This window comes from Centroberyx gerrardi, chromosome 22 (genome assembly GCF_048128805.1).
Source record: "Centroberyx gerrardi isolate f3 chromosome 22, fCenGer3.hap1.cur.20231027, whole genome shotgun sequence".
Lineage (NCBI taxonomy): Eukaryota > Metazoa > Chordata > Actinopteri > Beryciformes > Berycidae > Centroberyx > Centroberyx gerrardi.
This window is the reverse complement of record NC_136018.1, coordinates 832,581-853,611: the sequence shown is the minus strand read 5'-3', so window position 1 is coordinate 853,611 and position 21,031 is coordinate 832,581. Positions and strand designations below refer to the sequence as shown.

Below are 21,031 nucleotides of genomic sequence, written 5' to 3'. Positions count from 1 at the left end.
AGTTCAGTTCAGTCAGTTCAGTTCAGTTCAGTCAGTTCAGTTCAGTTCAGTCCCGTTAATTTAAATTCAGTTCAATTCAACTCTGTTTCAAATCAGTTCAGTTCAGTCCAGTGTGATTCAGGTCAGTTGATATCAGTTAGCGGTCACAGTGAACAGAGTGGTGTCACGCCTCCATAACCAAAGATTGACAACAAACTAAAGATCATCACTTCTTCTGTAAAAGGGAAAAACAGTTTGTTTTATTGAACACCAACCACAGCAGCACAGGGAGGATTTCCATGTTGGAATAAGTCACCATCAGATGCTGCTGATCCAACAAGCAGGAGGAGGAAAACACTGTTTTCACTCCAGGCCAAATACCTACAATGTAAAAATGAAATTCCTTTGAAGTTGCTTTTTAAAAAGTGAGTTAATGTTCAGATGAAAACATATCTGACTCTCCAGTTCAGTCTGATGGAGGATTTCTTCTCTGTGAACGGATCCAAGAGGCTGATCTTCTTCTGTCAAGACGTCAGACAGGTTTGCTCTCTCTATCTTGTCTTCCCTCTTTCTTCCTCTCTTTCTCTGTCTTCCTCTCTCTCACTCCCACAATTCTTTCTATGTCTCTCTTTCTGTTTCGCCCCTCTCTCTCCCTACTTCTTTTTTTATTTCCTCTTATTCTTTTCTCTCCTCATCTCTCTTCCTTTCTCCGGTTCTCTCCTCTCTCTCTCTCTCTCTCTCTCTCTCTCTCTCTCTCTCTCTCTCAATTCAATGAGCTTTATTGACATGAAGTACAGTTCAGTATATATTGCCAAAGCTTAGTGATCAATAATGATAACATTAATAATAATGATAATAACAATAGCAATAGTAATAATAGTAATGATAAAAAAAGAAAGAATCCAAATAAAAATAAATAAATAAACAAATAAAATAGTGGTAATAATAATTCTCTTTCTCTCTCTCTCTCTCTCTCTCTCTCTCTCTCTCCCTCCCCAGTCTCCGTCCTCCAGTCATCCCTCCTCCTCCTCTCCGGCTCAGAGGAAACTCTTCCTCACCACAGGAAGCTCCGAGGTAAACTCAAACACCAGCAGCAGCAGCAGCAGCAGCAGCAGCAGCAGCAGAAGAAGAAGAAACAAATGACAAATTCCCGATTAAAATCTAAATTTATGTCAGATGTGAATTCAACACTTCAGCTTCAACTTCAACATTCAGCTTTATCGTCCCGAGGGAAATGTGATTTGCAGCCAGGGTTTAAAATCCTCATAAGACATATAAAACAACATGGAGTAAAGACATCACATACATAAAAGACATTAAAACCAACAAATAACTAAGATAAACAACAGATGAAGGCCAGAACAGAGAGTCTGAAGTGTTAAAGCAGATGAGTGAGTCTCAGTCCAAGTAAAGTGCTGCAGTATAAAGTGCTGAGTGTTAAACAGAACCAGTTCACACCACATTAGGAAGTTGAACGGGGTTAAAGTGAATGAAAGTGACTGAAAACAGAGAGCAGATCAGTTTCTGGACAGCTGTCTTCAGTTTCACAGAACAACCTGCTCCGCCTGCTCTCCATTCACTATTGTCTGACTGACTGGTGACAACTGACTGAGTCTGTTGTGTTGCTATGGGAGGAAAGCCTGCAGCTTTCTTCTGGTTTCTGTCTGTTGGTTTGTTAGCAAGGAAACAGAAAACACAACGCTGAGCCTTTTGGTCCATCTGTAACTGCAGAATAAACAGACTGTCCTCTGGCTAAAACGCACTCTCCTCTGGCTAAAACAGTCTGTAGACTACATGCAGACTGTTCTCTGACTAAAACACACTGTCCTCTGACTAAAACACTCTGTAGACTACATGCAGACTGTTCTCTGACTAAAACACACTGTCCTCTGACTAAAACAGTCTGTAGACTACATGCAGACTGTTCTCTGACTAAAGCACACTGTCCTCTGACTAAAACAGTCTGTAGACTACATGCAGACTGTTCTCTGACTAAAACACACTGTCCTCTGACTAAAACAGTCTGTAGACTACACATAGACTGTCCTCTACCTAGGTCTGTAGGTAAATCAAGGCTAGAGGTATTTGAAAGGTTTTCCCTGAGTATTGCTGCAGATATCAATTTAAATTCTCCCTTCCTTCTGTGTTTGATCAATGTGTGAAAGGGAAGGGAACGAAAAAAAATTAAATTAAATGAGACGAGATGAAACACTAAACTAAACTCTTTCTGTCCTCTCCAGCCTTTACTGGGGAAGTGTCTGTTCTTCCTGAGAACCACAGACAAGGCGATCACCACCGCTAACGTACAGCAGGTCAGTACTGAGGATTTATTATGAAACAGTCAGTCAGTAAGACAGTGAATTAGTCAGTTAACTAGTCAGTCAGTCAGCTAACAGCAGCTGTAACCCACTGTGCTGGGTGGTGTTTCCCCCGCCTGCTGTGCTGCCATGCTGCTCCTCCTGCTCCTCCTCCTGTGCTGCCATGCTGCTCCTCCTGTGCCGCCATGCTGCTCCTCCTGCTCCTCCTCCTGTGCTGCCATGCTGCTCCTCCTGTGCCGCCATGCTGCTCCTCCTGCTCCTCCTCCTGTGCTGCCATGCTGCTCCTCCTGCTCCTCCTCCTGTGCTGCCATGCTGCTCCTCCTGTGCCGCCATGCTGCTCCTCCTGCTCCTCCTCCTGTGCTGCCATGCTGCTCCTCCTGTGCTGCCATGCTCCTCCTGTGCTGCCATGCTGCTCCTCCTGTGCTGCCATGCTGCTCCTCCTGTTCCTCCTCCTGTGCTGCCATGCTGTTCCTCCTCCTGTGCTGCCATGCTGCTCCTCCTCCTGTGCTGCCATGCTGCTCCTCCTGTGCTGCCATGCTGCTCCTCCTGTTCCTCCTCCTGTGCTGCCATGCTGCTCCTCCTCCTGTGCTGCCATGCTGCTCCTCCTGTGCTGCCATGCTCCTCCTCCTGTGCTGTCATGCTGCTCCTCCTGTGCTGCCATGCTGCTCCTCCTCCTGTGCTGCCATGCTGCTCCTCCTGTGCTGTCATGCTCCTCCTCCTGTGCTGCCATGCTGCTCCTCCTGTGCTGCCATGCTCCTCCTCCTGTGCTGCCATGCTCCTCCTCCTGTGCTGCCATGCTGCTCCTCCTCCTGTGCTGCCATGCTGTTCCTCCTGTTCCTCCTCCTGTGCTGCCATGCTGTTCCTCCTCCTGTGCTGCCATGCTGCTCCTCCTCCTGTGCTGCCATGCTGCGCCTCCTGTGTTGACAGGAGGTGAACCTGGGCATGCTGGACTGCAGCGAGCGCAGCGTCCTGCACAGCCTGGAGACTCTGCTGGCTCACATCATGTTACCGGCCCTCCGCTCGCTGCAGGTAGGAACCACCTGCTGCTGGTTATAGGGTACAGGGATCAATACCTATTGTGATTGATTCATGAACAACATGAATGAACAAGGATTTTTTAGTCCATGATCAATCCCTTTTGGTGTTGATTAGTGGTAAGTGTGATTTTAAATTTGCACATACAAATGATAATAACTGAAAACAAAAGAGAATAAATACAAACGGTGCAGGTGAGACAAAGAAACCCGACGAATGAAGGCAAGTTTTAATAGGATAAAAACTTGGTAAGAGCATCATGAGTTTGATTTCTATAATCAGTTTCAACTTCAATAAATCCAATCATTCCATACAAATTCAGAAAACAGAATTTAAATTCAGTCGTCTGCTGGAACAAATCTCATCACTTTCAATCTAAGTCATTTACACAAACACAAGATCTCAAGTCAAGACTTTAGAAACCTTTTCAAGTCATCAAAGTACAAGTCAGAGTCAAGTCCCAAGTCACCAGAACCCAAGTCAAGTCAAGTCTCAAGTCTTCTCTTCATGCAGCAAGTCGAGTCTCAAGCAATTAAAACTGTGACTCGAGTCCAAGTCATGTGACTCGAGTCCAAGTCATGTGAAAATCAGAGCATACAATTGACTCAATATTAAATTGATACTGGACTCTTGATTTGTTCTGACTTGACTTGCTGTTCTACATTTAGACTTGAGTCTTGACATTAATGACATGGACTTGACTTGGACTTGACTTGGTAATCCACATTTAGACTTGGGACTTGAATTGAGACCTGACTCATTTGTCAAGACTTTAGAAACATTTTCAAGTTGTTAAAGTACAAGTCAAAGTCAAGTCCCGTGTCACCAGAACCCAAGTCAAGTCTCAAGTCTTTTCTTCATCCATTAAGTCTCTCCCTCTCTCTCTCTCTCTCTCTCTCTCTCTCTCTCCCTCTCTCTCTCTCCCTCTCCAGACTTGGGGCAGTGTGAAGGAAGGAGCCTCCTGTCCAGACGTCCAGTCCTTCTTGTCCTCGGTGGATCAGTTCATCAGTAATCTGAGCTCAGTCAGAGTCAACATGGAGACCAAGTTCCAGCTGCAGGGGGCGGAGCTTCCTGCTGCCGTCACTCACCTGAGCAGCCCAGCAGATTACACCGCCGCAGGTGGGAAACTACATAAGACAATATTCAGATGAATGTGTCTCCATGTGTTGCTTATAGAACTGTTCCCTTCATGTTCCTGTCTCCGGCTGCGGAGCAAAGTCCGGTCAGCGGGACCGAGGAGGATCACCGGAGACTCGGGACAGTTTCAGACTTTACTGAAAACTTCATGATCTCCGTTTCCCTCTAAATCCTGAGCATGCTCAGTTTCAGCCTCTCCTTCTGTTTCCTGCTGTCAGTCTCTTTCTCCTCTGAAGCCAGTTCAGCCAGTCCTGGTTGGGTTCAGGTGTTTACAGTCTGAAACCAGAATACTCCGCCCACACTGTTTGATTGACAGGCGATCTGTGGGAAGAGCAGTGCAGAAACACCACAGCGAGGCTGAGGGACAAAGATGGAGACTAAATTGTTTTAATCTTGACTGACAGCCCGTTCCTCTCCTCTCAGCCAGTAACAGCGAGCTGGTGGAGCGTCTGGAGGGCGTGGTCTTGGTGTGGACCAATCAGATCAAGCAGGTTCTGACGGAGAGCGAGCAGATGAGGAAGGAGGCCGATGATGTCGGTCCGTCAGCTGAGCTGGAGCACTGGAAGAGACGCATGACCACTTTTAACAGGTACACACACACACACACGCACACGCACGCACGCACACACACACACACACACACACACACACACACACACACACACATTTGGATTCTACACTTAATAATATTCCAATCACTCTACATTCATTCCTAATCCATAACTTTTATAAGCCACTGGTTATAACAGTGTGTGTGTGTGTGTGTGTGTGCGTGTGTGTGTGTGTGTGTGTGTGTGTGTGTGTGTGTCAGTCTGATGGAGGAGGTAAAGCGTCCTCTGGTGAAAAGGACTGTGGGAGTTCTGCAGGTCGCCAAGTCCAGAACGCTGCGAGCCTGGAGGGAGCTGGTCAGATACACACACTAACACACACCTGTTTAGTTTAGTCTGGTCTAGTCCGGTTAGGCTTTGTTTAGACCGGTTTAATTTAGTCTGATTTAGTTCAGTTCAGTTCAGTTCAGTTCAGTTCAGTTTAGTTTAGTCTAGTTATGGTTAGTTTAGTCTGGTTTGGTTTGGTTTAGTTTAGTTTAGTTTCATTTAGTCTAGTCTAGTTAGGCTTAGTTTAGTTTAGTCTGGTTTAGTTTAGTTTAATTTAGTCTGGTCTGGTCTAGTTAGGCTTAGTTTAGTTTAGTTTGGTTTAGTTTAGTTTAGTTTCATTTAGTCTAGTCTAGTTAGGCTTAGTTTAGTTTAGTTTAGTCTGGTTTAGTTTAGTTTAATTTAGTCTGGTCTGGTCTAGTCTAATTTAGTTTAATTAAGTGTTTTCAAGTTTAGTTCTGTTTAGTCTGGTCTAGTCTAGTTAGGTTTAGTTTAGTTTAGTTTAATTTAATTTGGTCTAGTCTACTTAAGTTTAATTAAGTGTTGACTAGTTAAGTTTTGTTTAGTCAGGTCTAGTGTAGTTAGGCTTAATTTAGTGTGGTTTAGTTTGGTTTGGTTTAGTTTAGTCTGTTCTAGCCTAGCTTAATTTAGTTTAGTTTAGTTTAGTTTAGAGCTGTGTAATTTACTTTAGTTTAGAAAGTTAGCTTTGTCCAGTCAAGTCTAGTGTAGTCCTATTTAATTTAGTTTAGTCTGATCTACTACTAATCTACTAAGTCCAGTTCAGTTTAGTCGGTTTAGTTAAGTCTGATCTAGTCTAGTCTAGTCTAGCTTAGTCTCATTTAGTTTAGTTTAATCATGTCTTGTCTAGATACAGCTGAGTTAATATCAATTCAACTTAGTCTAGTTCAGTTCATGTTTTATAATGTTCCTAATGTAATGATAAATATTATAAATCATCAGAGGATATTTTGACTGATTGATTGATTGATTGATTGATTGATTGATTAAGGACGGTGACATCACAGTCGTGGCCAACGAGGCCAAGGACAACGTGAAGTACCTGTACACCCTGGACAAGTTCTTCGGCCCGCTGGGGAAATGCTCTCCGGTAAAGAATGATTTCTGTCCAGTCAGGGATTCAAACCAGCAACCTTCCAACAAGCAGCCGCTCTGAGGATCCAACCTGTGATCCTCCAGTATCTCTAACCTTTCTTTCTTTCTTTCTTTCTTTCTTTCTTTCTTTCTCTCCCCCCCCCCCCCCCCCCCCCCCCCCCCTCCAACAGACCAGTATGCTGGAGCACATCCCCAGTCTGATGGCCAGTATCAGGATGATAAACTCCATCTCTCAGTACTACAACACCTCAGAGAGAATGACCTCTCTGTTCGTTAAAGTCACCAACCAGATGATCAACACATGTAAGAGTTACCTGTCAGGGGGCGTGGCCAAGATCTGGGACCACAGCAGGTACAGGACCTTAGATTAGATTACATTACATTACATTACATTAGATTATAGTAGATTAGACCTACCTGTGAGGGGGCGTGGCCAAGATCTGGCACCACAGCAGGTACAAATTAGATTACATTAGATTATATTACATTACATTACCTTACATTAGATTACACTGTATTACATTACATTACATTACATTAGATTACACTAGATTATATTATATTACATTAGATTACACTTGATTATATTAGATTAGATTACAGTAGATTAGATTAGATTAGATTGCACTAGACTAGATTAGATTAGATCACATTAGATTAGATTAGATTAGATTAGATTAGATTAGATTAGATTAGATTAGATTAGATTGCACTAGACTAGATTACATTAGATTACATTAGATTAGATACCTGTCAGAGGGCATGGCCAAAATGGGACTACAGCAGGTACAGAAGATTAGATTACATTAAATTAGATCCAATTAGACTAGATTAGATTACATTAGATTGCATTAGATTAAACCTAGATTACACTAGATTAGGTTAGATTACATTTGATTACTTTAGATTAGGCTACATTACATTGGATTAGATTAGATGAGATTACATTACATTACTTTACATTACATTGTATTACATTACATTGCATTAGATTAGAATAGATTGAACAACGATGAATTTGTATTCATACTATGTAGGTGCATTCATGTGTGTGTGTGTGTGTGTGTGTGTGTGTGTGTGTGTGTGTGTATGTGTGTGTGTGTGTGTCAGGCCGGTCCTGCTGCAGCGTATCTCAGAGTGTTGTAAACTGAATGCGGAGTACCAGAGGAGTTTCCAGGCGGTCAGAGACAAACTGAGAGAAAACCCAGAAGACCGGCAGTTTGAGTTCAGGTAAACAGGAAGTGGATTTAACCTGCTGCTCTGTGTTCCGGACCGCTGGATGGAGAACACATGCTTAGCAAACCTTCCATGTTATTTCTGTGGTTCTGGTTCTGGTGTGTTTGGCAGTGAGAACTACATCTTTGGGAAGTTCGACACGTTCTGCAGGCGTCTGGAGAAGATCTCCGACATGGCCTCCACCCTGGAGAACCTGGCCGCTCTGCAGAACATGAAGGTACACCGCATGAGTTCAGGAGGTTCTTTAAGGCTGGTTCTTCTTCTTCGATTTCTGGTATGTTTTAGTTGTCTAGTCTGAACTGAACTGGACTGAACTGAACTGAATTCCAGGTGGAGGGCATTGAGAAGATCTACGTCCGCTACCAGACCATCGTCTCCACCGCCAAGTCCAAGACCTACGACGTCCTGGATCACCGCAAGCTGGAGGTAACGAGACTCACACTCTAATATCCTGTTAATATTCAGGATACTTTAAATATTCTGCTTTTCATCATCTGCAGTTTATAGATTTACAGATTTACAGTCCGATGCAGAAAACACATACGTAGGATTTGCAAGTGTGTATTGCTTGCTATTCACATTGTCCCTTTGTTGCTGTATATAATCATTATATACACTGACTGTGTGTGTGTGTGTGTGTGTGTGTGTGTGTGTCAGTTTGACAGTGACTATGCAGACTTCCAGGTCCAGATTCAGGGTTTGTTCCAGTCTCTTCAGTCTCTGCTGGACTTCTGGTTCCACCAGTCTCTCACTGTGAGTTTAATACAACACAGATATTTACAACACTAGACCTGCATCATGTGATAAAATGACATACTGTTGCATACTGATTGATAGCAATAAGCAAAACAAATGGATAATAGTATACATTTATTTGTATGGCACATTTTTAAAAACAAAGTTTACAAAGTGCTTCACAATCAAGACAAATAAAAGACACAAAAACAAGCAAAGATGAGGAATGATGTTACTTTTTAAAGTTTGACTGAATGAATTCAAAAGTTTTTTTGATGGAACAAATTCTAACAAATTACATTTCAAAAGAGCCTCAAGTGATCAAAATATACCAGATTCCATTTTAAATCTCTGCCGATGGAACCAGTGTAACCCGCTGCACCGTGTCCCGGCAGACGGAGCGGATGCTGGAGCTGCTGGAGCTGTCCCGGTCCGGTCCGGAGGCTCGTCTGGACCTGAAGCCCTGCCTGCTGCTGCTGCTGCAGCGCTACAGCAGAGACCTGGAGCTGGTCAGGAAGACCTACCAGAGACAGAGAGACAGCCCCCCCACCGGGAGGAACCTGCCCCCGGTACGCTGCCTGTCTGTCTGTCTGTCTGTCTGTCTGTCTGTCTGACTGACTATCTGTCTGTCTGACTGTCTGTCTGTCTGTCTGTCTGTCTGTCTGTCTGACTGACTATCTGTCTGTCTGACTGTCTGTCTGTCTGTCTGACTGACTGTCTGCCTGTCTGTCTGTCTGTCTGTCTGTCTGACTGTCTGTCTGTCTGTCTGACTGGCTGGCTGTCTGTCTGTCTGTCTGACTGTCTGCCTGTCTGTCTGTCTGTCTGTCTGTCTGACTGTCTGACTGCCTGTCTGACTGTCTGTCTGTCTGTCTGTCTGTCTGTCTGTCTGTCTGTCTGTCTGACTGACTGTCTGTCTGTCTGACTGTCTGTCTGTCTGTCTGTCTGACTGACTGTCTGTCTGTCTGACTGACTGTCTGTCTGACTGACTGACTGTCTGTCTGTCTGTATTTTTACTTCATGTCTTCATGTCCCTTGTTCAGCTCTTAAAGGATCAGTTCATCTATTTAGTTCCTCTGTATAACTCCTCTCTTCCTCCTGTAGCTGTTGGACCCACAGACAGTATTGTCTGTAGTTGTTGGACCCACAGACAGTATTGTCTGTAGCTGTTGGACCCACAGACAGTATTGTCTGTAGCTGTTGGACCCACAGACAGTATTGTCTGTAGTTGTTGGACCCACAGACAGTATTGTCTGTAGTTGTTGGACCCACAGACAGTATTGTCTGTAGCTGTTGGACCCACAGACAGTATTGTCTCCAGTCAGCTGTCAGTTGAAGCAGCGAGCTCCGCTGCCTCTTGCTGCAACGAGTCCAAACTGTTTGTCAGAATATCTCTCTCTCTCTCTCCCTCTCTCTCCCCCCCTCTCTCTCTCCCTCTCTCTCTCTCTCCCTCTCTCTCCCTCTCTCTCTCTCTCTCTCTCTCTCTCAGGTGTCAGGTCGGGTCCTGTGGTGTCGTCAGCTCTACAGGAAGATTGAAGCACCCATGTCGATCCTGAAGAACAAGCTGGACCTCCTCAAAGTAGCTTCTGATTTTACTACATCACTGATAAAATATCAATATTACCTCACTAAGTGAATGATAAAAACACGTCTGTCTCTCTACCTGTCTGTCTCTCTCTGTCTGTCTGTCTGTCTCTCTCTCTCTGTCTGTCTCTCTCTCTCTGTCTGTCTCTCAGGGTCCGGAGCTGTCGAAGGTGATCAGGAGTTACAACAAGATGGCGGCGGTGTTGCTGCAGTATGAGGTTTTGTACCTGCGGGGCTGGAGTCAGGCCGCAGAGACGACGCCGCACCGCCTCAACGCCGCCCTGCTGGTCAGACAGGAGAACAACAAGGTGCTGGACGGACGGGGGAGCGAGGGAAGGGTGGAGGGATAGATGGATGAATAGACCCCCTTTCCTCTTAGTGTTCACACGCTCCCTGTGTCAGATTGTCTTCAGATTGAGCAAAAACCAAATCTAACTATGAAAGCACTGAAGAGCATCAAAGGTCCGATCACTCTGCTAGGGTGTTACCAGGTGGTTTCTAGGGTATTACCGATAGTTGCTAGGTGAATACTAGTGGTTGCTAGGGTGTTACCAGGTGGTTGCTAGGGTGTTACCAGGTGGTTTCTAGGGTATTACCGATAGTTGCTAGGTGAATACTAGTGGTTGCTAGGGTGTTACCAGGTGGTTGCTAGGGTGTTACCAGGTGGTTTCTAGGGTATTACCGATAGTTGCTAGGTGAATACTAGTGGTTGCTAGGGTGTTACCAGGTGGTTGCCGAGTGATTGCTAGTGGTTGCTAGGGTGTCATTAGGTGGTCACTAGGCGATTACTAGTGGTTGCTAGAGTGTTACCGGTGGTTGCTAGGCGATCACTAGTGGTTTCTAGGTGAATGCCAAGTCGAGACTTGTGTCCTTGTGGAGAACGATCTTCCCAAGTCGTCTAGAAGAGAACAAACTTCTCATGAGCTCCAGAACAGAGAAACTTTTTTTTTTTAAGATTGAATTTTGGCGTTTTTTTTATTAGACAGATGAAAGTGGAGAGAGACAGGAAAGACTGGGAGAGAGAGAGAGAGAGAGAGAGAGAGAGAGAGAGGGGGAAGACATGTGACAAAGGTCCTGGGCCGGATTCAAACCCAGGAAGTCCACTTTACATGGTACACACCTCACACCTCTGACCCACCAGGACGCCCCGAGGAACATCTGCACAGTCTGATGGACTGATGCTGTTGATCAGTGGAGACTCACAGCTGTTCAGGTCCCAGCTGACTCATCTGGCTCTGATCTACAGACCGCTGTGCTGCTGGGAAGTGAAGTGGCGATCTTCCCGTCGGTTCTCATCTGCCAACTCTCCATCCAGTGCATCCTCGGTTGTCAAGGAGACTTCTTCTGTTCTTCTTTATCTGTCCTCTGTTCATGTCGTTCTTTTGCTTTGGAATCATTTGGCTGTTAGATGATGTCAGACGCGTCATGGCGGACACAGGAACACGTTTTGAGGCGGACTGTCTGTTTCCCAGCAGGTGTCGGTGAACCTGGACCCCCAGGTGTGGGAGGTGCTACAGGAAGCCCGCTGGATGACCAAACTGGGCGTGGCCGTGCCACAGGTCATCCTGAAGATGGCCTCCAGAGAACCACAGCTCAAGACGCTGTACAACCGGTAAGAACGGGAAGACGAGTTAAATGTTTGAGCTACGAGTTACTATAGTGATTTACACAAGATGTTATTGTGTGTGCGTGAGGCAGATATAGATCACAAGATAGATATCGTTCCTCCTTTAGGTCAATCCGTGACCAGATTTTATTTGACTTTACTTGATCTTACTTGACTGGACTTCACTTGATTTTACCTGACTTGACTTTGACTCTACTTATCCTGGACCGATGCATCCCGACTTAACTTGATTTTACTCGACTGACTTTATTTGACTCAACTTTATTTGACTTTTTTCACCTTGACTCACCATGATTCGATTGACTTCACTTGACATGTTTCACCCTGACTCGACTCAACTTGCCTTGACTCGTCCCGTCTCGTCTTGTCTCACCTTTACTTTACTCTCCTCTCCTCTCCTCTCCTCTCCTCCTCTCCTCTCTCCTCTCCTCTCCTCTCCCTTCCTCTCCTGTCCTCTCCTCCTCTCCTCTTCTCTCCTCTCCCCTCTCCTCTCTTCCTCCTCCTCTCCTCTCCTCTCCTCCTCTCTTCCTCCTCCTCTCCTCTCCTCTCCTCCTCTCTTCCTCCTCCTCTCCTCTCCTCTCCTCCTCTCATCCTCTCCTCTCCCCTCTCCTCCTCTCCTCTCCTCTCCTCCTCTCCTCTCATCCTCTCCTCTCCTCTCCTCTCCTCTCATCCTCTCCCCTCTTCTCTCCTCTCCTCTCCTCTCCTGTCCTCTCTCCTCCTCTCCTCTCCTCCTCTCCTCTCCTCTCCTCCTCTCCTCTCTCCTCTCCTCTCTCCTCTCCTCTCTTCTCTCCTCTCCTCTCCTCCTCTCCTCTCCTCCTCTCCTCTCCTGGCAGGCTGGTGGAGCTACTGCAGGACTTCGGCTCGGCGGTCGCCCGGATCCCGGCTCCCCTCTCCCCTCTGATGCAGCCGTTCATCAGCCGGGTGGAGGCGGCTCTCTCCCCCGGACTCACCACGCTGTCCTGGACCGCCAATACTGATGGGTGTAAGGAGGAGTGGAGGGAGGGGGGGGGGGGGGGTAGAATGACCTGAATCCAAACAAGGAAAGAAGCATGAAGGGAGGGATTTGAAGTGATGGATGGATGGACAAACAAACACAGAGAGACATTTTCTGTTTTATTGTCCGTTTATATGATGAGCTCAGAGGCTTTATGGCAAAATGACAGAGGTGTGACCAAGTCAGCTTTGCTCAAGTCCCAAGTCAGTCTCAAGTCGTAAAGCACAAGTCTCAAGTCAAGTCCTGAGTCTAAATGTAGATTAAGTCCAAGTCAAGGAATCAATAAATGTCAGTGTTATCAGCAGTAATAGAATGAAGCAAAATAATTCAACTCAGTTCAACTCTCTCTCTCCTCTCTCTCTCTCTCTCTCTCTCTCTCTGTCTCTCCCCCCTCCCTCCCTCTCTCTCTCTCTCTCTCTGTCTCTCTCTCTCTCCCCCTCTCTCTCTCTCTCTCTCCTCCCCTCTCTCTCTCTCTCTCTCTCTCTCTCTCTTTCCCTCTCTCTCTCTCTCTCTGTCAGTCATAGACAGTGTGTATTTGGCTCTGAAGGAGCTGGATCAGGTAGCCAAGGTTGCCTCAGACTTCCTGGAGTGTCGTATCGAGCGGGTCCTTCAGGCCGAGTCGTCCCGCCGCCTGCTGCAGCTGCCTGACGACCTGCCTGTCTCACCTCACGACTTCCTGCTGCAGACAGACAGCTCCGTCCGCGCCGCCGCACGCACCCTCAGCTGGTAATTATATTAATGTTAATACTGTATTTCCTCTAATAGTGGCCTGTAGTCAATTAAAAGCCGGGTCTCCGATAATGGCCGGGGCCGTCGACATGAACAAATAAAGGCCGGTCTCAAATACAGGCCGGGGGAAAAAACAAAGGAAACAAGACTAGGTCAAAACCAGTATATGGCTGCACCGTGTCCATCTCCTCTCTCCGCCACTGTCCTCTCCACCGCGCCCACGGCCCGCATTGATCCTCCCGATCCGAGCCCCGGACCCCCGCCGAAATCTCAGCCGGATCACCGGGAACACATCGCCGCCCGGCTTCAGTTAGCTTCAGTTAGCTTCAGCTTACATGCAAACAACGGTGGATACTGGTAAACTCCTGCTGCCTGTTTGTAACTGTCGGCCGGCGGAAGTCTCTGGAGCGTGCCGTCGTCGATTACCGTAATTATCGTAATGCATCGCAGTAACAAAAAAAACGTCTACCTAACGAACCCCAACAGAAGCAGATCAGAAAACAAGGAGGCTTCGTACTAAAATATGAGCAAATATACTTATCAAACAGAGGGAATTAGAAATAAAGGCCTGTCTCTAATATAAGCTGCTTCCAATAAAGGCCTGGTACCCTCTGCAGTCGAGGTAAGTAAAGGCCCGGGCCAATATTAGAGGAAATACGGTACTTCTACTACTACTGCTACTAAAGTTATTTTTTCTCGATCTACGGGGAGTGGTATAACTCTGTGTGTGTGTGTGTGTGTGTGTGTGTGTGCGTGTGTGTGTGTGCAGGCAGAGCCAGCAGGTAGAGAAGTGTGTGTTTGAGCTGTTTGAGGAACTGAAGAGGAAGATGAGGCCGGCAGAGACTGTTAACCTGGAGGTAGGTTAACACACACACACACACACACACACACACACACATGGGCTAAACATCTTTCATTAATTTACTCCTCCTCTCCTCTCCTCTTCTCTCTCTCCTCCTCCTCTCCTCCCCTCTCTCCTCTCTACTCTCCTCGTCTCCTCTCCTCTCCTCTCCTCTTCTCTCCTCTCCTCCCCTCTATCCTCTCCTCCTCTCCTCTCCTCTCGTCTCCTCTCCTCTCCTTCTCTCCTCTCCTCCTCTCCTCTCCTCTCCTCCTCTCCTCCTCTCCTCTCTCCTCATCAGGGATCTTTCCAGTGTCTCCATCCGGACTCGAAACAGAAGACTCGTTGTCAGGATTGTCTTCCTTGTCGATTCTACAACCTGATTGGTCAGCTGTGTCATCGCAACACCGAGGCTCTGGTCAAAGGTCAGCTTCCTTCCCTCTTTCCTTCCTTTCCTTGGCTCCTTCCTTCCTTCCTTTTTTTTTAAATTGCAGTGCAGTTTGCAATGTTTATTGTTTTGTTTTTTTACTTATTTTGCCTTAAAATTGAATGATTGAATGATGCCTAAAAAGGAATGATTGAAAATTGCAGCAACAAGAAATTGTGATTTTTCTTCAAGAACCTACCATTAATCTCACTTAACAAACAGGAAAAAGGAAAAAAATATTGTTTCCTTGTCTCCCAGCCACCAGGTCGTCTCTGGACGCTCTGAGGAGGAGGCTGCAGGTGGGCAGCTCTAAATACCAGCCTTCCTCCTCCTCCTCCTCCTCCTCCTCCTCCTCCTCCTCCTCCTCCTCCTGCAGCCCGGCTCCTCCTCCTCTGTTCAGAGCCTCCATCCAGCTGGCCATCCCCAACATCGTCCTCAGGCCGAGTCTAGACGACATACAGGTGCTTCAGCACTGAGCGATGCTACTCTGATTATCTGCTTAAAAGACGGCTGAACCGAGGCTCCACAGGGTCTAACAGAGGAAGTTTAGTCCCGTCTCAGACTGCGGCTTCTGTAAATGACAAAAATAAAGTCTTATCTTGTACATGGACTTCTTTGGGGAATTTTTCTGATATTTACAGCTGTTTATGCATTGTTTAAATATGTACTAATGTATTTACTGCTTGGTCTGAAACTGGGCCGTACATATCACTGCAAAACATGACAAGCCGTCCAGTGACCTTCTCTTGTCTCCAGACCTATCAGCTGATTTCATGATATTTTCAGTCAAATTATCTCACTGCACTGGCAGATTCAGTAAATTTCTCTTGATTCATGCCAATATGACTTCTTTCAAAACAATGAAGAAAATCTGGAAACAAGAAACTTTTTCCAAGACAGTTTCACTTTTATCAAGAAAATGTCCTGAAACAAGTTGCATTCTCCTGGAAAAACAAGTCTAATTTGTTGAAACTGGTTTGTTGAAAATGTGTTAAAATATGCTTGATAAGTCTGGATATAAGATGAACTTAACAAGCTTGTCAGTTTTTTGCAGTGCAGGATCTTTTTTGGCTGTGTAGCTCAGTTTTAGACCAAGCAGTAAATACATTATTACATATTTAAACAATGCATGAACAGCTGTAAATATCAACAAAAAAAAATGCACCAGATTAGTCCATAAGTACAAGATAATGCTTTAATTTTGTTGTTAATTTTGAGTGTATGTATTGTGTTTTATGTATTTTTTATATTGTGTTATGAAATGCATGTTTCAGAGTGTATGTATCATAAGTGTGTGTGTGTGTGTGTGTGTGTGTGTGTGTGTGTGTGTGTGTGTGTTTCAGAGCACGGTCAACAAGGCGGTGAACATGGTGCTGTCCATGGCTAAAGAAATCCCTCTGTGGACTTTCTCTCACCTGCAACACAAACAGCTGCAGGTGCCGCAGCAGGAGTTCACACCCGCTCTCCTCCTTTCCTCGTTTGTCTCATTTTCATCACCTGTTAGCAGCCGACCAATCACACGCCGGCGTTCCCCTCTCTCTCTCTCTCCCTCTCCCAGGTGGAGCAGGCGGCGGTGCGGGACGCGGGAGACGACAGTCCGGTCAAACAGCCGGTCCTGAGGCCGCTGGACAGACAGCTGGCCGAGCACAAAGACGTCACCAAGTCAGTCCAGCAATAAGTCTGATGTTTGTTATTACTGTTCATTTTGATCAGCGCTGAAGAACATTCACACACCGTCAGTACGTGTCAGTGTAGTATGGATATTCAATACTGCGGAAAATATCGCGATATTCACAAAATATCCTGATAATTATTGGACACCAACAACACCCAGAAATGTGACAATATGTCCGATATTCATCAACTTAACAAGATTCGGACACAACAGGTAAATGTGAACCTGCATGGGCCTCATTCATGAAACGATGAGATTCGATCGTAAAGTTTACTTACGAATGTTTCCATGAACAATTTCCATTCATCGTCTGATACAGCTGACGGTCCACATGAAGTCGGCGGGTTGCTCATGTTTTATTGATCCCACGTTGATTTTTTGTAGGCACTTTTCTCAAGAACAAAAGTAAGAAGAATTTAAGAACCATTTTGTGAATGAGGCCCAGTGTGTTTGCAATGAATTGATTTGATTTGTGATGGACAGAATAGAAGCTTCTACAGCGACCATCTAGTTTTTATTACAGTACCAATAAATATGTCAGTTATATAATATTCATGTTCAGTATGTGTTGTGTGTGTTGTGCAGGTGTGTGATCCAGCTGGGCTCCAGCGTGTCGTCTCTCCGGTCGCAGGCTGCTGACACTCTGCTGGAGCTGAGCCACTTCTCTACTCTGTGGAACCAGGTGTGTGTGTGTGTGTGTGTGTGTGTGTGTGTGTGTGTGTGTGTGTGTTGTTGTTGTACAGTGCAGTGTGTGTAACAGTGTGTGTGTTCAGGAGCCGGAGCAGCAGGTGAAGCTGTTCCTGCAGACTGATCCCTCCCTGACTGAGTTCAGCTGCCAGATCTCCTCCTACTCTGTAAGGAACATGCTCACTCTGCTTCTGTTCTTACTGCTGATGTTTCAGCTGCACACATTCTGCAAGACGTTATGTTGTTTAACCAGCTACTACTCCCTAACAACCACTAATAATTCCCTAGCAACCACCTGTTAACACGCTAACAGTCCCCTAGCAACCATCTGCTAACACCCTAACAACCACTAATAATTCCCTAGCAACCACCTGTTAACATGCTAACAGTCCCCTAGCAACCATCTGCTAACACCCTAACAACCACTAATAATTCCCTAGCAACCACCTGCTAACACCCTAACAACCACTAATAATTCCCTAGCAACCACCTGTTGACACCCTGACACCCTAACAATCCCCTCACCTGTTAATACCCTAACAACCACTAATAATTCCCTAGCAACCACCTGTTAACACGCTAACAGTACCCTAGCAACCATCTGCTAACACCCTAACAACCATTAATAATTCCCTAGCAACCACCTGTTGACACCCTGACACCCTAACAATCCCCTCACCTGTTAATACCCTAACAACCTAGCAACCACCTATTACCACCTTAACACCCTAGCAACCACTACTAATTGCCTACCGACCACCTGATAACTCCCTAGCAACCACTAGTAATCACAAGGCAACCACCTGTTAACACCCAAGCAGCCACCTAATTGCCTAGCAACCACCTAGTGACACTAGTGACCAAACAAGCACTAGTAATCAGAATGCATGCAGAATATGTTATGATATGAGAATCTACCATAAATATAAAACGTATGAATATATAACACATCAAAAATACAATTTAAAGCCAGTATTTAAAGCTGTGACCCATGATGCCCTGCTGCGCTGCAGAAGCTGGAGGTCCAGATCCAGGAGCTTCCCGCCTCCTGCGCGGTCGGCTCGGTTCTGTTCGACACGGAGCAGCTGAAGCTGTCGCTGACTCAGGAGTGTCGGCTCTGGAAACGAGCGTTCGGCGCCGCGCTCAACCGCCGCGCGTCCGCCGACATGGACGACGTCTTCTCGTTCGTCGACGGGCTGACGAAGCGCCTGCAGCGTCCGATCACGGACCTGGAGGACGTCCGAGGCGCCATGGCGGCGCTCAGAGAGGTCTGCCGCCGTCTGATTGGTTGTTGGTGGTTTTGTTCATCAGTCAGTTCTGTCTGCCTGTCCAGTTATTCTTCTTTTCATTCATTCATTCATTCTGTAATCTTTTTATTCTTTAATCTCATAATCTTTCATTTAAGTATTACTACTACAACAACTACTATTACTACCTACTACTAGTTCTAGTACTACTAGTATTAATAATAATAATTCATTAATTCATTCAGTGTTTCATGCATTTTTTACCTTATTTCTTCATGTGGTCATTCTGTCACGCTTTTCAGCTTTTTATGTTTTCATTCCTTCCTTCATTCTTTCATTCATTAGGTTGTTGTCTCATCATTGACTGTTTCATCCCTCCCTCCCTCCCTCCCTCTGTTCTCTCGTTCCTCTCCTGTCTTCTTGCCGGCGGAGGTTCGGGAGGCGGAGGTTCGTGTCGACGCCACCATCGGCCCGGTGGAGGAATCCTTCTCTCTGCTCAACAAACACGAACTGTTCTTCAACGACGGCAACGCAGAGCGCGTGGACGGCCTGACGTACGCCTGGAAGAACCTCAACGCCCTGGTGAGGGGGTTATATCATGTTTAATATAATTATATTTAATAAAATTAAAAGCAAGTTCAACACAACAGGAAAGGAAAAATCTACATAACATAATAAAAAACACATTTAAATGCAAAGCAGCAGCAGTTAACAGCAGTGGTTAAAGGGGAATGCCGCCCATTTTAAGGATTCACAAATGTTCTTCCTGTGCCTCAGAATAGTTCAGTCAAGATTTAAAGTGACAAACTGGAGATGTAAAATCTGGCTCTGCTCCATAGACAGTGAATGGGAATCTGAATTTGTTGACCCATAAGGCTTCTGTGTGAGTTCTTGCACCCAAATGAGGTTTAAATTGTGGTTCGTACCTGTTACTAATGCTGGAATATAAGATTCATTTTGGCTCAACTCAGCATCTTATTTGTCAGTGGAGCAGCTGTGGGTTTCACATCCCAGTCACATCACAGTTCACAAGTGTTGACTGAACTCTCCTGGGGCACAGGAATAACGTGAATTCTTAAGATTCCCCTTTAAAGCAGCTCAGTGTGTGCGACGCCCTCCGGTGGTCAGACCGGGCGTCATGTTGTGTGTCTGCTGGTCCAGGTTCTGCAGAACCAGAACACTCTGGTGAAGATTCAACCCACCATGAAGGCAGATCTGCTGTCTGGAGTCCAGAGCTTCCAGACCGCCGTGCAGAGCTTCTACAGCGACTACAACCTGAAGTACACACACACACACACACACACACACACACACACAGGCTGCTGATTTTCCCTTTTCAGCTTGTTTTGTTTGATTCATTATGTGAATGTGTGTGTGCATGTGTGTGTGTGCGTGTGTGTGTGTGTGTGTGTGTGTGTGTGTGCAGCGGTCCCGGTGTGGAGGGCCTGGCTCCAGCTGAAGCCAGTGACAGGCTGCAGAGTTTCCAGGCTGATTTTGACCAACTGTGGAGGAAATACAACACTTACAGTGGAGGAGAGGAGCTGTTCGGACTGACTGTCAATGGTACTGACAACTACTGACTGACTGACTGACTGACTGACTGACTGACTGACTGACTGTCAACGGTACTGACAACTACTGACTGACTGACTGACTGTCAATGGTACTGACAACTACTGACTGACTGACTGACTGTCAACGGTACTGACAACTACTGACTGACTGACTGACTGTCAACGGTACTGACAACTACTGACTGACTGACTGACTGTCAACGGTACTGACAACTACTGACTGACTGACTAACTGTCAACGGTACTGACAACTACTGACTGACTGACTGACTGTCAACGGTACTGACAACTACTGACTGACTGACTGACTGTCAACGGTACTGACAACTACTGACTGACTGACTGACTGTCAACGGTACTGACAACTACTGACTGACTGACTGACTGACTGTCAACGGTACTGACAACTACTGACTGACTGACTGACTGTCAACGGTACTGACAACTACTGACTGACTGACTGACTGACTGTCAACGGTACTGACAACTACTGACTGACTGACTGACTGTCAACGGTACTGACAACTACTGACTGACTGACTGACTGTCAACGGTACTGACAACTACTGACTGACTGACTAACTGTCAACGGTACTGACAACTACTGACTGACTGACTGACTGTCAACGGTACTGACAACTACTGACTGACTGACTGACTGTCAACGGTACTGACAACTACTGACTGACTGACTGACTGTCAACGGTACTGACAACTACTGACTGACTGACTGACTGTCAACGGTACAGAGAACTAATTAACTGACTGACTGACTGACTAACAAACTAACTATGAATGGACTAAGTAACTGACTGACTAACTAACTAACTAACTTAATAACTAACTAACCGTTAGCTAACTAACTAAATGACTGACTGGCTAATTGACTGATTAACTGACTATCTATCTATCTATCTATCTATCTATCTATCTATCTTTAGTCTACTACATTCCCACATGACAGACCCTACAGCATTCCTTCCCTCCTTCCTTGCTTCCTTTGTTTCTTCCCTCTTCCCTCCTTCCCACCTTCCTTTTCCCCCTCCTTCTGACCTTTCTTCTACTCTTCCCACTTTCCTTTGATTTTTTCCCTCTCTTTTTCCCTCTATTTCTCCCTCCTTTCTTCCTCCCTTCCTTCCTTACATACCTCCTTCCTTCCTTCCTTCCTTCCTTCCTTCCCTTCCTCCTAAATCTAGTATAGATCCCGTCCTGACCTCCGGACACAAA

General features: G+C 45.9%; 1 protein-coding gene across 1 annotated transcript in view; it reads left to right on the top strand.

The window, feature by feature from the left end:
* LOC139912429 (dynein axonemal heavy chain 5-like) overlaps window positions 1-21,031 on the top strand; it is a 67,908-nt gene that overhangs the window by 4,441 nt on the left and 42,436 nt on the right. The window contains exons 4-33 of the mRNA XM_078291516.1: window positions 445-519; window positions 979-1,053; window positions 2,220-2,291; window positions 3,225-3,326; window positions 4,265-4,451; window positions 4,893-5,058; window positions 5,281-5,374; window positions 6,351-6,449; window positions 6,625-6,806; window positions 7,565-7,684; window positions 7,802-7,907; window positions 8,021-8,116; window positions 8,348-8,443; window positions 8,821-8,994; window positions 9,912-10,001; window positions 10,159-10,314; window positions 11,479-11,618; window positions 12,467-12,615; window positions 13,146-13,353; window positions 14,126-14,213; window positions 14,496-14,619; window positions 14,880-15,082; window positions 15,965-16,057; window positions 16,180-16,283; window positions 16,882-16,978; window positions 17,070-17,150; window positions 17,997-18,251; window positions 18,663-18,812; window positions 19,392-19,510; window positions 19,657-19,786. Coding sequence (XP_078147642.1) covers window positions 445-519; window positions 979-1,053; window positions 2,220-2,291; window positions 3,225-3,326; window positions 4,265-4,451; window positions 4,893-5,058; window positions 5,281-5,374; window positions 6,351-6,449; window positions 6,625-6,806; window positions 7,565-7,684; window positions 7,802-7,907; window positions 8,021-8,116; window positions 8,348-8,443; window positions 8,821-8,994; window positions 9,912-10,001; window positions 10,159-10,314; window positions 11,479-11,618; window positions 12,467-12,615; window positions 13,146-13,353; window positions 14,126-14,213; window positions 14,496-14,619; window positions 14,880-15,082; window positions 15,965-16,057; window positions 16,180-16,283; window positions 16,882-16,978; window positions 17,070-17,150; window positions 17,997-18,251; window positions 18,663-18,812; window positions 19,392-19,510; window positions 19,657-19,786 — 3,831 coding nt within the window. The remainder of the gene's footprint in view (window positions 1-444; window positions 520-978; window positions 1,054-2,219; window positions 2,292-3,224; window positions 3,327-4,264; window positions 4,452-4,892; window positions 5,059-5,280; window positions 5,375-6,350; window positions 6,450-6,624; window positions 6,807-7,564; window positions 7,685-7,801; window positions 7,908-8,020; window positions 8,117-8,347; window positions 8,444-8,820; window positions 8,995-9,911; window positions 10,002-10,158; window positions 10,315-11,478; window positions 11,619-12,466; window positions 12,616-13,145; window positions 13,354-14,125; window positions 14,214-14,495; window positions 14,620-14,879; window positions 15,083-15,964; window positions 16,058-16,179; window positions 16,284-16,881; window positions 16,979-17,069; window positions 17,151-17,996; window positions 18,252-18,662; window positions 18,813-19,391; window positions 19,511-19,656; window positions 19,787-21,031) is intronic.